This window comes from Labrus bergylta, chromosome 4 (genome assembly GCF_963930695.1).
Source record: "Labrus bergylta chromosome 4, fLabBer1.1, whole genome shotgun sequence".
Taxonomy (NCBI): domain Eukaryota; kingdom Metazoa; phylum Chordata; class Actinopteri; order Labriformes; family Labridae; genus Labrus; species Labrus bergylta.
Genome location: NC_089198.1, coordinates 15688693 through 15701741, shown reverse-complemented (window position 1 = coordinate 15701741; position 13049 = coordinate 15688693). Strand labels below are relative to the sequence as shown.

Below are 13049 nucleotides of genomic sequence, written 5' to 3'. Positions count from 1 at the left end.
TCTCTACTTTGTTTCCTTGTGTTTTTCTGATCATTTGTCATTTTGTTTTGTCTGAAAAGCTCAAAAGCTACCCGACCACTCCAGCATGATAACACAATCCGAAGTTACATAAAAACGAAACCTGAAACATGGTGTGTCCACCCACATGCAGACACACCTCACCACGTCTCTGCATGCTGTTGAAAGTATATTAAGACATCTTATCACATAGAGAAGACATGAATCATGAGCATCTGCCCAAATCAACACTAACTTGTCTATGAAATGTCTCTGAGGTAAAGATGAAAGATTTTCGGCATGCTGAGCCAAAAAAACAAATCGCTATTTCTTAATTAATCTCCATTACTTTTCCACATTTAGAAGAGGCTTCATTTCACATCACTTTTGTGTCAGAGGAAGAGGGATGAGTGCACAGCCTCAATTATTCTCCACCAGTGTGAGGGTGGTCTTAATGTCTGCCCTTGCCTCTTTAGGGCTGAGTGTTTGAATAGGACTCGGCTGATGGAGTAAGAGTGTGTAGGAGGAAGACACGGTGAGCGGTGAGGAGGTGGCAATGATGGACAACAGGAGAAGAATAGAGAGAATTGGCTGGTTTATAAGAAGGAGGGGAGGACAGAGTGACTCATAGGCAGCGAGCGGCTGATAGAGTAGTAAACAAACCTGCCTGTGGAGGTGCTCGAAATATAGGGGACTTCTGTTTCCATGGTTGCTGTCCACCACACTCAGGTGCTTCTGGGCAAAAGGATTTCTTCACTCACACACACACACACACACACACACACACACACACACACACACACACACACACACACACACACACACAGTTTAGTTTAGTTTAGCTAGTGATGGGTAAACAGACTGCCTGGTTTTGTCTACAGGTTAAAGAATTTGCCTACATTTAAAGTTTACAAATCTACAAGTGATAAAACCATTTTGTGCATTTGTGTTAAGCGTAGCTAACCAGTAACAGGGAAATAATAGCTTAACCCCACTCAGTATTTGTGCTAAGCTAACCAGCTGTAGCACTGATAATAACTGAGGACAAGAAAAGAACACTCTACCCCAAAACAAACAAAAAGACAACAACTATTCCTTGTATTAATAGGGTTGTCAAAAAAAAATGAAAATTGCGATGAATCACAAAATTAATGCAATAATTTAATTGGATGTTTGAAATTCCATTATTTTGCGTTTCTAAATAAAATTGCTAGGCCATTACGTTGCATTTCTGGACTGTCATTAGCTGAGAGATTTACTTGCTGTTTGAATTAAACTTGCTTTTATTTTGGAATAAAGTAAGGACCATCAGGTAGATGAAAGGTTACGCCATTCACTTAACTACAGAAAAAAGAAATCATTACATAGCAAAAACTTAAGTAAAACAGCTCAAAGGGGCGGTTTCAAAGTGAAATGTTTGCTGTCATAAGGTGGATATTACCTTTTGACTCGTCATCTGAGCTGTCTTGAAGTGAAATGAGACATTTAAAGATGTAGCGGTTTCATTCTTTTCAATCACCGTGACTACAGGGAGACACTGCGGACGCTTATCCACGGTGCTCCTGAAGGAACAAAATATAATGCCATTAATCTTGATTAAAGATGCCCTTTGGAGATTTTGTTAGTGAAATTTGAAAGTTGGAGAAGTGAAACAATTCTATGCAATATTTTATGAACTGAATACACAAAAAGTTACTCAAAGGGAACAATGGGTCCCTGGAACACTGTTTGGAGCTAAAAAGCTACCAGGAGAGTTACTGTTTCACTGTTCCGGGCCCCCCTACCATAACTACTCATATATGATTTTATCTTAAACAGTGTTCCAGGGACCATCTGAGGACAGTTTGTCTATGGAGTTATGAACATATACCACATAATCTGTACATTTCTTCACATTTCTCTACCAAAACTAGATAGTACACCTTTTAAAAAAATTAATGCAATAATTTCAGACCTTAGTTAATCATGATTTTCTGGTTAATGCTGACAGTCCAACTTGATGTAGAATGGTTTGGAAGTGGCGAGGCGGGCTCTTGAATTGCAACATGTTGCTACAGTCATCAGTTGGTAAATTGGGAATTGTTAGATGAGCAATCGCTTACACCTTCTAAGTTCACTAATCAAGGAGTTATTGTAGCTGTTGTAGCATTTGTGCTTAGGGAAGCTAACAGGCTACTGGATATCAAATGACTTTGTTCTTTTTATAGCGCATGGAAATGGATGGTACTGATGAACTGAGCCAGAGTAATAAATGATTTTTCTCAAGAAGAGGACTACTTCTTTTGCTTTAATTTGAGTATGGCAAGACAATAATTTGACTAATAGCTACACCTTAGCTATTAGTCAATCTAATAATCTAACGTTTGAATATGTGTGTTAGTATTGTATTGTGAGTATTTCTTTTATAATGACCTGTCTGACTTGTGTGTCCTGTTTGTATGCCAGGGTGAACTGTAGTTTCCCTTCTGGTGATTAATACAAATATAGTTTTGAATTAAGTTATCGGGTTTTATCACCCAAGGTTGTTTTATGCTAAAAATGACCTCACTTTTTACCTTATTCTTTTTCACCTTATTCTATAAAATCTAACACAGAGTCATGTACATAGTACACCTACGGAGTTGTTGCATATCTTCCATTCACTGTAACTCCAGAGAAAAGGAGTCATCCAGTCACATACTTGTGAAGTGGAACCACTGAGGGCCAAAATTAGTAGCTATGACAGCGCACATGAGCAAGTCTCTTTCTTCCTTCTTCTACATTCTTCTTCTGACCTCATTAACCACATCCTCCCTCCATCTGCACAAGAGAAGTCCCAAAGGAAAAACACAGTCACATTTTGTCTCTGGAAATTTATAATCTTTATTACATTGCACTTCTTTTTAGATACAGTTCATACTTCACATTAAAAAACATTTATACATTAAAAAATAACTTAATATAAATAAGAAATAAATAAACAAACAAAAAACAAATAAGTGCGAGGGAGTCTTTCCCAGTTGTAGTTTTGTTGTCTCATTTAAATCTCTGCATTTTTATAATTTATGCCACTGTGGCCGCCCCTCATGCAACCCCGTATGTACAGTACAGGTGTCTCTTTTAGAGGCAGACATCGCCTGCAGCTCTGTCTTTTTCAGTCTTTTCTCACAGCTTCGTGTCTCCATTATCTTCTCGCCTGGGCTCCGATCTGTTTGCCAACTCAGGTCTCCAAAAGGGCCTCCATAACCCGGTTCCAAAGTCTGCAGACTGAAGTTTTTGTTCCTTGTGAACCCTTCCAGTCTCCACTGTGTGCCCGTAAGTGTATGTCCCATTCAGGAGTCATCACATCTTGTCTGCTGTTTGCAGAACACGTTGTTTAAATATATATATATATTTTTTTAGTATGTCTTGGTTTTTCTGCTGACTTCTAGGTATGTGGATGACTTAAGGAAGCGGGGATAGCAGTCCTTCTCCATCAGGGTGTAGATTTTTGCCTGGGCCAAGTCAAAACAGGACTGTCCAGGGTGCTCCATGTTCTCCTTTGTGATAGCTTTGGTCAAATGGTCGAGATTTATCTGTTAGGGGAACAGAGGAGGTAGAGAGGTGATTATCAGGACTGAGCAACAAGTTAAGAAAAGAAAGCAGAGTGATAAAGCGTCCTAAGTAATCGTATAATGTTTTTGGTATTCACCTCTCGAGGTGCATCAGTGGCAATGAACTCGTCATAAATTCTCTTGGCTTTGCTGGCTTGTTTGGAGGACTTTGTTGCTTGGTAGTCCTCACAAGCCAGGTAGAAGGCGATGTTTTCCTCACTGAACTCTGAGACCAGGAACGCTCTGAACAGGCACAGTCCATCTGGAAAAAAGAGAGGGTAAAAAAGTTAACATCTGGTATTCATCACAAACATCTGCAATGATTGAAAAATTGCATCAAATGTCATGTGAGGTCTTACTTTGACTGGACAGGAGCTTGTCAAAGGACTCCTTCCATTTCAAGGGCTCGTCCACATTTAACCTGTTGTTACAGAAAAAAAAAATCATTAGGAGAAGTTCTTTAAATCACTGTTTTGCACTTTAATGAGACTGACACGCTTAAACTTAAAAAGTTAATTCAAATGTTTGCCTTACCTCAGTTTGTCATTTTTCTTTGCCTGGCCGGTGATGCTTTGTTCTGACTTGTGTAGTAAACTTCCAAACAACGCTTTCAGCTCCTTTGCCCTGAAAAAACAAAAGAAAAAGAACAATGTTATTCATACATTTTAAAGGAAATGATGTCCAGGATTTTTACAATATAAGTAAGTGAATATAGTTGTGATCAAAAGTGGAGAAATGTCATAAAACCCTCACCTCTCCAGGCAGGTGATAGGCAGTGCATCCAGTCCTCTGCACATGATGAGATGTTTTTTCTTTCCGTTAGAGGATATTTCCAAAGGTTAGGACGTTGCCTAGTCGAGGATATAGTGTTCCAGAGCTTTTCTGCCTTGCTGGAAGTGAGTGAGTGAGCTCTCAGCTGGTCTGCCGTCTGTGTGGCAGAGTGACTCTTTATAGGGCAGTCGACTCTGTGACATCACGCCTCTCAGCCAATCAAAGAAGACGTGTGGGATGATGAGGCGACTCCTCACTGAATGAACACCGATTTTCCTCCAGACAACTTCCTCACTATTAAAACACATGTGTGAAGACGGAATTACTTCACAACTCTTCAAGGTCCTATTGCTCAGAAAAGGGTTTTGTGTGTGTGTGGTGTGTGTGTGTGTGTGTGTGTGTGTGTGTGTGTGTGTGTGTGTGTGTGTGTGTGTGTGTGTGTGTGTGTGATTATGTTCTTACGTTATTCTTGTGAGGAGACCATGATGTATTCACAAGGACAGAAAATCCTCTTAAGTGAGGACCGTCTAAAAAGCAGTGTTTACAGCTTTGTGCTATTGCTTTTTTCAAGATTATGTTGTTTTGAAGTTTTAGACTTTTATGGATTTAAAGATTTAGAATTACTATTTAGAATTATATGTCTCCATCCAGAAGATATAATTGATTTTCATTTTATTAGATAAAAGCATATACTGTAACAGTATTTGGTTAATATAGTTCCCAGTGGACATAAACTATAAACATAAACAAAGTACTTATATATATATTTATACTTGTATATATATACATTTTTTTTTTTCATTGATTTATTGACATGAAGTTATTGAACTACTTTAAGTTCTCTCAACATTTCTGACATGTAGGTTTGTTTAATATCATCATATTTCAGACTGAACACATGATAGCAAATTAACCATTGGACTTAGCTGTCAAACAAAAAGTCCCATAATTACAGGCAGGAAGTAATAAGAAATAAGCATATAATGAATCTGCGGCTGTAGTCCTCAATGCGAGCGGCCCTGGTTCCACACGGACCCTCTGTACTTGTCATGCATGTCATAACCCAGTCGCTTAGCCACATCCCTGTTTCAGACTCAAATAAAATCAAAATGAATCAGAGGCAATGAAGCTGCAACTGTTCCTTTGGGGAGTCTTATTGGGTAAGTAATATTACCTGTGGAGTGGCTATGACACAACAGAACGATTATTTTTAACTCCAAACAACTCAAATTTCTTGATTTAGGTTAGTGTAATACTACTGCTAACAAAAAAAAAAGCTGTGACTGTCAGAGACACAAAATGAACACACAGAAGACACATTTTTTACGTGGTATGTTACAGTTCTGTTTCACACACACAAAAACATGTTTACTGTATCATTAGTGCAGAACTATTGCTGTGTAAAATGAAAAAACATTTGAAGGTATGATCAAATGAAATCTTGTAGTTTATTTCTTAAAAAAGACAACATGACAAATGTATGACCGGGATTTTGTTTTGTTTTGAAAATCACCTTTTGAATTTGACAACAGCAACATGTTTTAAAGAAGTTGGGACAGGATCATGTTTACCACTCTTTTTCTTTAAACAACACTTTGTATGTGTTTTAGAACTGAGGGGAATGATTTCTGTCACTTTGGAAGTGGAATGTTTTTTTTATGTAGGATTTTAGGTGCTCACCAGTTCAGGGTCACCTTTGTCATATTTAACTCTTCATAATAAGCCAAACATTTTAATGGGTGGGATGATTCCAAAGTAAATCTAATCAAACTTGTCAAAGGCTACAAGTACTTGGGTTTTCTTATTGACTGTGAGCTGTCTTTTAAAGCTCATATCGACAAATTGGCCTCTAAACTCAAGCTGAAGTTGGGATTTTATTTTATTTTTATAAAGAAAAGAAATAAAAATGTCAGTTTAGCTCCCTGACTCTGTTAAACTTGAGTCACACAAAGTGCTGCACTGTTCTCCCAGTGCTCCTCTAAATGGTTCAAAGTGTATTTTCGTGTTTATGTGCAACAATGAGTTTTGATCAAATTTTAAATCAAAATTTGACGACAGATGAGAGGTTAATATTTTTGCTGTCAGTCAAATCTTAACCATCACCACACATTGTTTGATCCTTTATACAGTTTGAAATAAACACAAGATACAGTACATGTGCCCTAATGAAAGTAAAGTGCTCAGTGAAGAAACCCCGGTTTCCAGTCATGCCTTTATGCCCTGATAAGTTACATAACCAACCTCATGGTCCTTTGTTGTCATAGCAACCCAACAGCATTGCTACCTTTAACGGACCAAGGTTCCGGTTCTGTGAGCTTGCCAGGTCGTGATACCCTATGCCCTGAAATACCTAAAAGGTGAACATTTGTCATGGTCCTAACTGGAGTTTAAAGAGGATGTTAAATGTAACAAAATAATGTAAAAACACAAGAACATCATTAATGACAAAAAGCAGCATAAAAATAAGAAAGGAAAAGAAACAGCAGGGAAGTAGAACAAAATAAGAACACAGACAATTCATGAACCCTCCCTAAACAGCTCACACAAATCAATTTCATTGCTATTCTGTCGGCCTAAATGTCCCACATTTACATCCTTATTAACCTCATTGAAGGATTTCTGCTAGAATAAATACAGGTCCTCACAAATACAGTAAAATAAAGTGTGTCATAAGGACAAGGTTACACAATCTCTGGACAATCGTTTTGATCCCTTGACTTCCTTCCAGGCTTGCCCAAGCAAAAATAATTGTGCCTATAAAAAGCCTGAAGGTGGAGAAGTCTATTCTGTATTACTTAAAAAAAACATCTATATTTAGAGCAGACAGAGAGCCAGCTAACAGTAAACTTTGCTAATGAGTAATATCTCAGGAACTTCTTGGGGAATTGTTCCAGAGAGGAATAATCAGGCGGCTGGATAAGAAAATGTCAAAAGTGTCTGAGCAGACTTCCTGTGCAGGTAGCCACAAACAATACATCACCTCGAGCCAGCCGCTGTGTCTGACACACAGCTCTGTGTCAGCAGCAGGTCACTGGCAGAGGTTGAAATAATCATAATAATAATAATAATAATAGAGCTGGTTATTGTCCACAACCTCACAATTCAATTCCATTTCAATTCTTTGGGTTCACGATTTGATCAATATGCTTCGATATCGAGTTAATAATACGTATAAATGACAGAAATACCCAGATATTCTTATCACAGTACCTTCTGATATTTGTTAAATAGGAATATGTGCATTATTTGTATTGGTTTAGAACAGACTGACTCAAAAATTTATTTTAGTTGCATTATTCTTTAATAAACAAAGAATAAAACATTAAAGTACAGTATGCGGAAGTACAGTGGCACCCACAGTGCCCCCACTGGAGTGGGGCATCCTTACAACAGAAATAATCAATCTCAGGATTTCCTGAATTGATATTGAATTGGGAAAAAAGTAATTCATTGATGAATCAATATTTTTAACCAGCCCTACTATATAATACAAGAATGTAGATTAAATGATGTGACCCATAATCACTGCATCCGTTTTTTTCTGTTCTTTACCACCAAATAGTTAAATGATATAACTGAACCCTTCTCCAAGTGTTATTATCTACACTTAGTTAAACGTCGGATGAAAGGTCTATAAAAATGCCTGTGACCATTTCTGTTATTTCTCATTGCTGGAGTTTTTGTTGCAGCTGAATGAATATGTTTTTAATGATGGTGTACAGTCGAATATTTGCCTTGAGGTGATTAGATTTTGTTGATATTCCCTCTTTTGTTTCTTCCTCTGGTTTAAGTGAAGTAAAAGATGCAAACTTGCTTTATTTGTGATCATTTTTGTATTTAAAAATGTACAAAATAATAGCATCATATGTTACACGTTTTCCATTTCCTTCCCCCCACCCCCCTAGAGCTCAGACATACATGTACAAAAGCGGATTTGTGCAAACGTCAGGATCCATCAAACTAAAGGTGCAAACGTACTGAACGACCTGAGCAGTTTTATTGAGTAGAAAACACTGAGGCTTCAATTGTAATATTTTTATTACACACTTTTGACAGTGATTGATTATTATTTTTATAGTTATGAAAAAAACAGAATATTCTACCATCATTTCCTTTTTTCCTAGGTATCTTCTCAAATGTATTTTAATTCACTGCCGGTGACGCTTTTCCAAAATTTTATCATTGTTGTAATTTGATAACATTGTGAGATCAAACAGTTAATTACTTATTAATTCAATATGTTTCTTTTAACAATTCAGTGTAGGAACCTGTGCCTTTACATTTAGACTGTATCTTTACAATTGACATTTGTCTTCATAATGCTACCTCATTGTATTCAAACATCTAATTCAAATGCAAATCTCTCCTGCTGAGCTGACACACTTTCTTTAAAACGTATTGAAGAATGAATACAAACATCAGTAGTTTTCCTAGTTTCTGTGTTATCCAACAACAAACAAGTCCATTCAGTTGTGTGTTTCCTTTATTGATCAAGCAATCTGGGTCAGCCAACAAAGGCATGAGTAACATGGCTAATGCAATTACACACATATTCAGATATTACGTGTCAATCTTGTCAGACTAATAGGACATGTCATAATAGCTCAGTGTAATAACACTTAATACAAATTAGGTCATATTGTGCAACTTGAACAACATGAAGGTGACACAACATTTTCTGACTCAGCATTCATCCCTTTATAGTCGTCTTCTTTTGTTATGAGGAAAAGCCTAGAAAATATAATTTGGATCATTTCAAGGATTGTGAGTGATATTTTTTTATTAGGTCAATTTGAGAGAAATTGGGTTTCAACATGACACACTTAGAGCAGAGTTTGGATTTTTTTTAAGGAGGGTTGTATGAGGCACAAAAATCTGGGCCTGTTTGTATACATTATTTCTGATACTGATGAAGGTTAAAATTGGTGGAACAAAATAGAACATTGACTCAAGTAATAATTCCTCATTTTCTTTTGATGTACTTGAACTTTCCATTTCATGTGTTTTTCCATTTCACACTTCCGAAATATATGTTCTCATTTTAAGGTCCTGACACACCAAGCAGACACCCAAGAGCCCCCCACTTGTATCGAGGAAAGACTGTGCCCCTCCCCCCAAGACCAACACAAAAAAGTAATACATTCATGTCAAAAATTAGCATCAATTTTACCATAAATGTGTTTCATTAGAATATTTACCACTGATATGTTCTCTTTTCTGGTATTTCTTGACATTTTTTCTTTAAAAATCTCAATGGAATAGCCTTTACACACTAGTTCCTACCGACAGACCTTTAACTATCCAGTAAGCCTTAATCTTGATTTAACTTGTGATTTTGACATCTTCAGAACAGACTAACCTCCCCCCCCCTTTTGAGATCTTCAGCATCATCCCTACAGGGGCCCCGGATCCCAACCAATGCATTAAAGTCATTCAGTATATATAACTTCCCTTAAGGCCATTAAAATAACATTATCTTACGAACTTCCAAATTAAAAATGTATTTAAGAAGTCATGGTCATTACCCGCTGTGGACTAACTCCACTTCCTGCCTCTCGTTTGCGGTGATGATTTTCATCCAAAATCTGAGCCTTGTTTCTGGAAGGCTCCCTGTAAAGCGGGAAGTACACTGCTGCATGGAATTCCCAGTTAGTGTGTCCATTTCCCAGCTGATGTGACCTCTGCCTTTAGCTGGAAGACTTCCAAAAACAACACAGTGTTCTCCGTTTCATCACTTCCCCTCCTCCACGGAAGCTCACATGTTGGGATTTTACTTTGTTATCTTGCAGACAAAACAACTTCAAGTCAAAACAAAGAACATAATACACATTGGGTATTAATTAGATCAGTTCTTCTTGCTCTGTACACAATCTTTTTTTTTTTAACATTGTGCAGTATTCAGGCTGTAAATACAGTGCACAAATACAGAGTGTCACCATATGGCGGAGTACAGAGGAGCCATGATCAACATATTCACTCGGCTTATTTTACAGAGCAGGTGGATGCTTACCCAATGCATCTATACTCGGAAGCCCTACAGATGGCCTCCAGTCGTGCACATGATCCTATCTGTGTGTGATCAAATGTCATATGGCCACTGAACATCTGGAGAAGCAGCAACAGCAGAGATGATCAATCAATGTTAACGAGTCCTGGATGTGGTGGACTATCAGTGACTGATCATGAAAAAGTAGATCTAGTGTTAGCAGAATTCTGGATTGTCCCATCTGTCTCTATAGCTTTCTGTACCTGCACAGCTATTGAAGCTGGATGTTTTTTTCATTCTGACACACTGACTTTAATAAATGCATGCACAAGTTGTTTTTCGCCTGTCTGATTTCAAGCTGCACGAGCCTGCTTTTGTAACCTAGGGGGAAAAAAAACCATGGCATGTTGACAACCCTTAGCTTGATTACTCGTTGTTCTTTTCTTCACATGGACACATTTGATAAGACATTTAGCGCTATCCCTCTCTTCTTAGAATAATTACAGCCCCCCAACATTGGTTTAATTTTTCCAAAGAATTCTCTGCAGGAGGCTAATAAGTTTGCACTCGCTAGCACCAAAACAGCAAGGCTAACAAAGTAGCAGCAGGACGTTGGTAGACACGTGATTAATTGGGTACATTGCCAGAAATTCAGCAGCAGGTTGTAAAAAAAAACTTTTTGAAAGGAAATAATCAGGGACAATATACAAGGCTAATGTGTCTTTGCTTATTCTGGAACATGACTGCTTTGTGACTGAAGGTAGAGCGGGAACAGAGGTGATCGCAAACATGGCAGAAATGTCACTTTGGTGTAATGAGGGCATGGGTGTTTTCTCCTTGTTCATTGTGTCATTGTCAAGGAGGTCAACATGTTCTCTTTGAGAGCGCATTAACACTAGGAAATCGCGGGCCACACAAGTCCTTCTTTGTGGGGTGGCAGTAGCTCAGTCTGTAGGGACTTGGGTTGGGAACCAGATAGTTGCCAGTTCAAGTTTAAGTATGGACCAAAACTGAGAAATTTGTCTGGTAGCTGGAGAGGTGCTGGACCACTTCCCTTGAGCAAGGCACCAAACCCACCCCCCAACCAGCTCAGGAGCGCTCCCTGTGGGCAGCCCCCTCACTCTGACACCTCTCCAATAATGCATGTCATAGGATCATGTTTGTGCATGTGTGTGTGAAGCATATTAAAATATATAACAGAGTGTAAACCTCAATTTACCCTCGCCGGATCAATAATACATTACATTATTATTATAAGCCTCAAAGCTCCTGTGAGGAACTTTCAGTTTGTGCTGTTTTTGGGATCAAAACAGTACAGCTTGTGTTTATGCTGATTTTGTCCTGTGCATGTGTAAGTACAGTTTTGTTTTTTTAAACAAAAAACTCCTCCTGCTTTCTTAAACTTGCCAAATATATCACTCATGGAGTATCTTTACTGTGGAAAATGTAATTGAGGCGAATTCTGCAGGGTGCAGTTACTCACTCACTTCTTCTGACACATACTCTCTGGCAGTGATTTCAGGCATTAAAAGGTACTATAGAGAAAAAGACAACCTATGTAGATTTTCTGGTTTACTTTTGTAGGTCATAAAAAGGGAAAAGGGTAAGCTTCAGTCTGTTTTAAAAACTCCTCTTAGGAACTTAAAAGTTGAAATATGGCAATTTAAAATTTGATAATACCCAAATTTCTAGTTTTTTTTTTTACTAAACAACAAGAGGGGAAAAACAGAAATTAAAGATATTTGATTATGAAAACAACACACCAGTTATACCATCGGTAACACCAATGGGTCAGTTTAAATCAATAGCATGCAGGTTTTTCTCTTTTTCCATTACAGTAACTTCAGTAAATGTTTGACTGCTTTTAAGCCCTGAAGCTTTTTGGGGCTGCAGGTGAAAGGTATTCTTGGCCTGTTGATAGTACCCGGGCAAACACATAAGTTGAAAGCTCATCTGCTTGGCAACACTCGAGTGCGGAAATTTTTGCCGAGCTCTTCTCTGAAATGAGCAGTGAATGTAGATCATTAGAATGAGATGCTAATGTTCTGGGCTTTTAGAGCGCAACGACAGAGTGTACTCAGGCACAGCTGGGCTTTCAGATGCATGCTAACATGCTCACAGTTACAATCCTAGAATTCAGATGTTCAGGAGTTGTTAGGATGATTGTTTAGTTAAGTTTAGTTTCTTTGTTTATTGTTTCGTGGACAGTCCCTTTCAATTAACCGTAAAGTAAAAGGAGCAGCTTTAGCATTTGCTGCTAATATCCAGCTGTAGTTCCAGGCCAGTTGTCAGTAGGCAAACGTAAAATGCATTAGTTGGTAAAAGATGTGTTTTTTTAAAAGATAACATTTGGACCTAACAATAGTAAGAAGTTTATGAGTGGAACCAAAAAGTTTTTCATTGCAATTAATGTTATTCAACTTTACGTTACATCTCTGTTACTGTCCTATCAAAGACCTTATACCAATATATGAAGTTACAACTCAAATTTAGCAAGTTAATACACAAGTTCATCAACATAGATAAGTGGAAGTTCATTTAAAGGTCCAATATTATGATTATTCTGGTTTTATATGCTCTTTAGTGTGTTTCCAAGTGTCCTGTGCATGTTTAGGCACATCTATGTGCAAAAATTCAAGTCCTCCTGTTAGCTGCAGCATTAGCTGCATGTAACGCTCGGTTCTAGCCCCCTCGATAAAAATTTGCCAGTGTGACGTCTTGTC

At 37.8% G+C, this 13049-nt stretch overlaps 1 protein-coding gene across 2 annotated transcripts; it reads right to left on the bottom strand.

The window, feature by feature from the left end:
- Positions 1 to 2840: 2840 nt before the first annotated feature.
- On the bottom strand, positions 2841 to 4493 carry rgs5b (regulator of G protein signaling 5b). 2 transcript variants are annotated; one of them, XM_020651586.3, is made up of 5 exons: positions 4323 to 4493; positions 4104 to 4193; positions 3929 to 3993; positions 3668 to 3831; positions 2841 to 3551 (listed from the first exon to the last, which is right to left on the bottom strand). In XM_020651586.3, the coding sequence occupies exons 1-5, from the start codon at positions 4364 to 4366 to the stop codon at positions 3375 to 3377; spliced, it is 540 nt and encodes a 179-aa protein (XP_020507242.1). In that variant the 5' UTR covers positions 4367 to 4493; the 3' UTR covers positions 2841 to 3374. The 2 variants fall into 2 exon arrangements, with proteins under 2 accessions (XP_020507242.1, XP_065809392.1); XM_065953320.1 differs by having other exon boundaries at positions 3929 to 3990.
- Positions 4494 to 13049: the final 8556 nt, after the last annotated feature.

Excerpts from the sequence above, each read along its gene's own strand:
- rgs5b (XM_020651586.3), bottom strand. The coding sequence starts at position 4,366 with ATGTGCAGAGGACTGGATGCACTGCCTATCACCTGCCTGGAGAG. Across the intron at positions 4,194-4,322 it reads CCTATCACCTGCCTGGAGAG|GGCAAAGGAGCTGAAAGCGT; the intron begins GTGAGGGTTTTA and ends TTGTTTTTTCAG. Across the intron at positions 3,994-4,103 it reads AAGAAAAATGACAAACTGAG|CAGGTTAAATGTGGACGAGC; the intron begins GTAAGGCAAACA and ends TTTCTGTAACAA.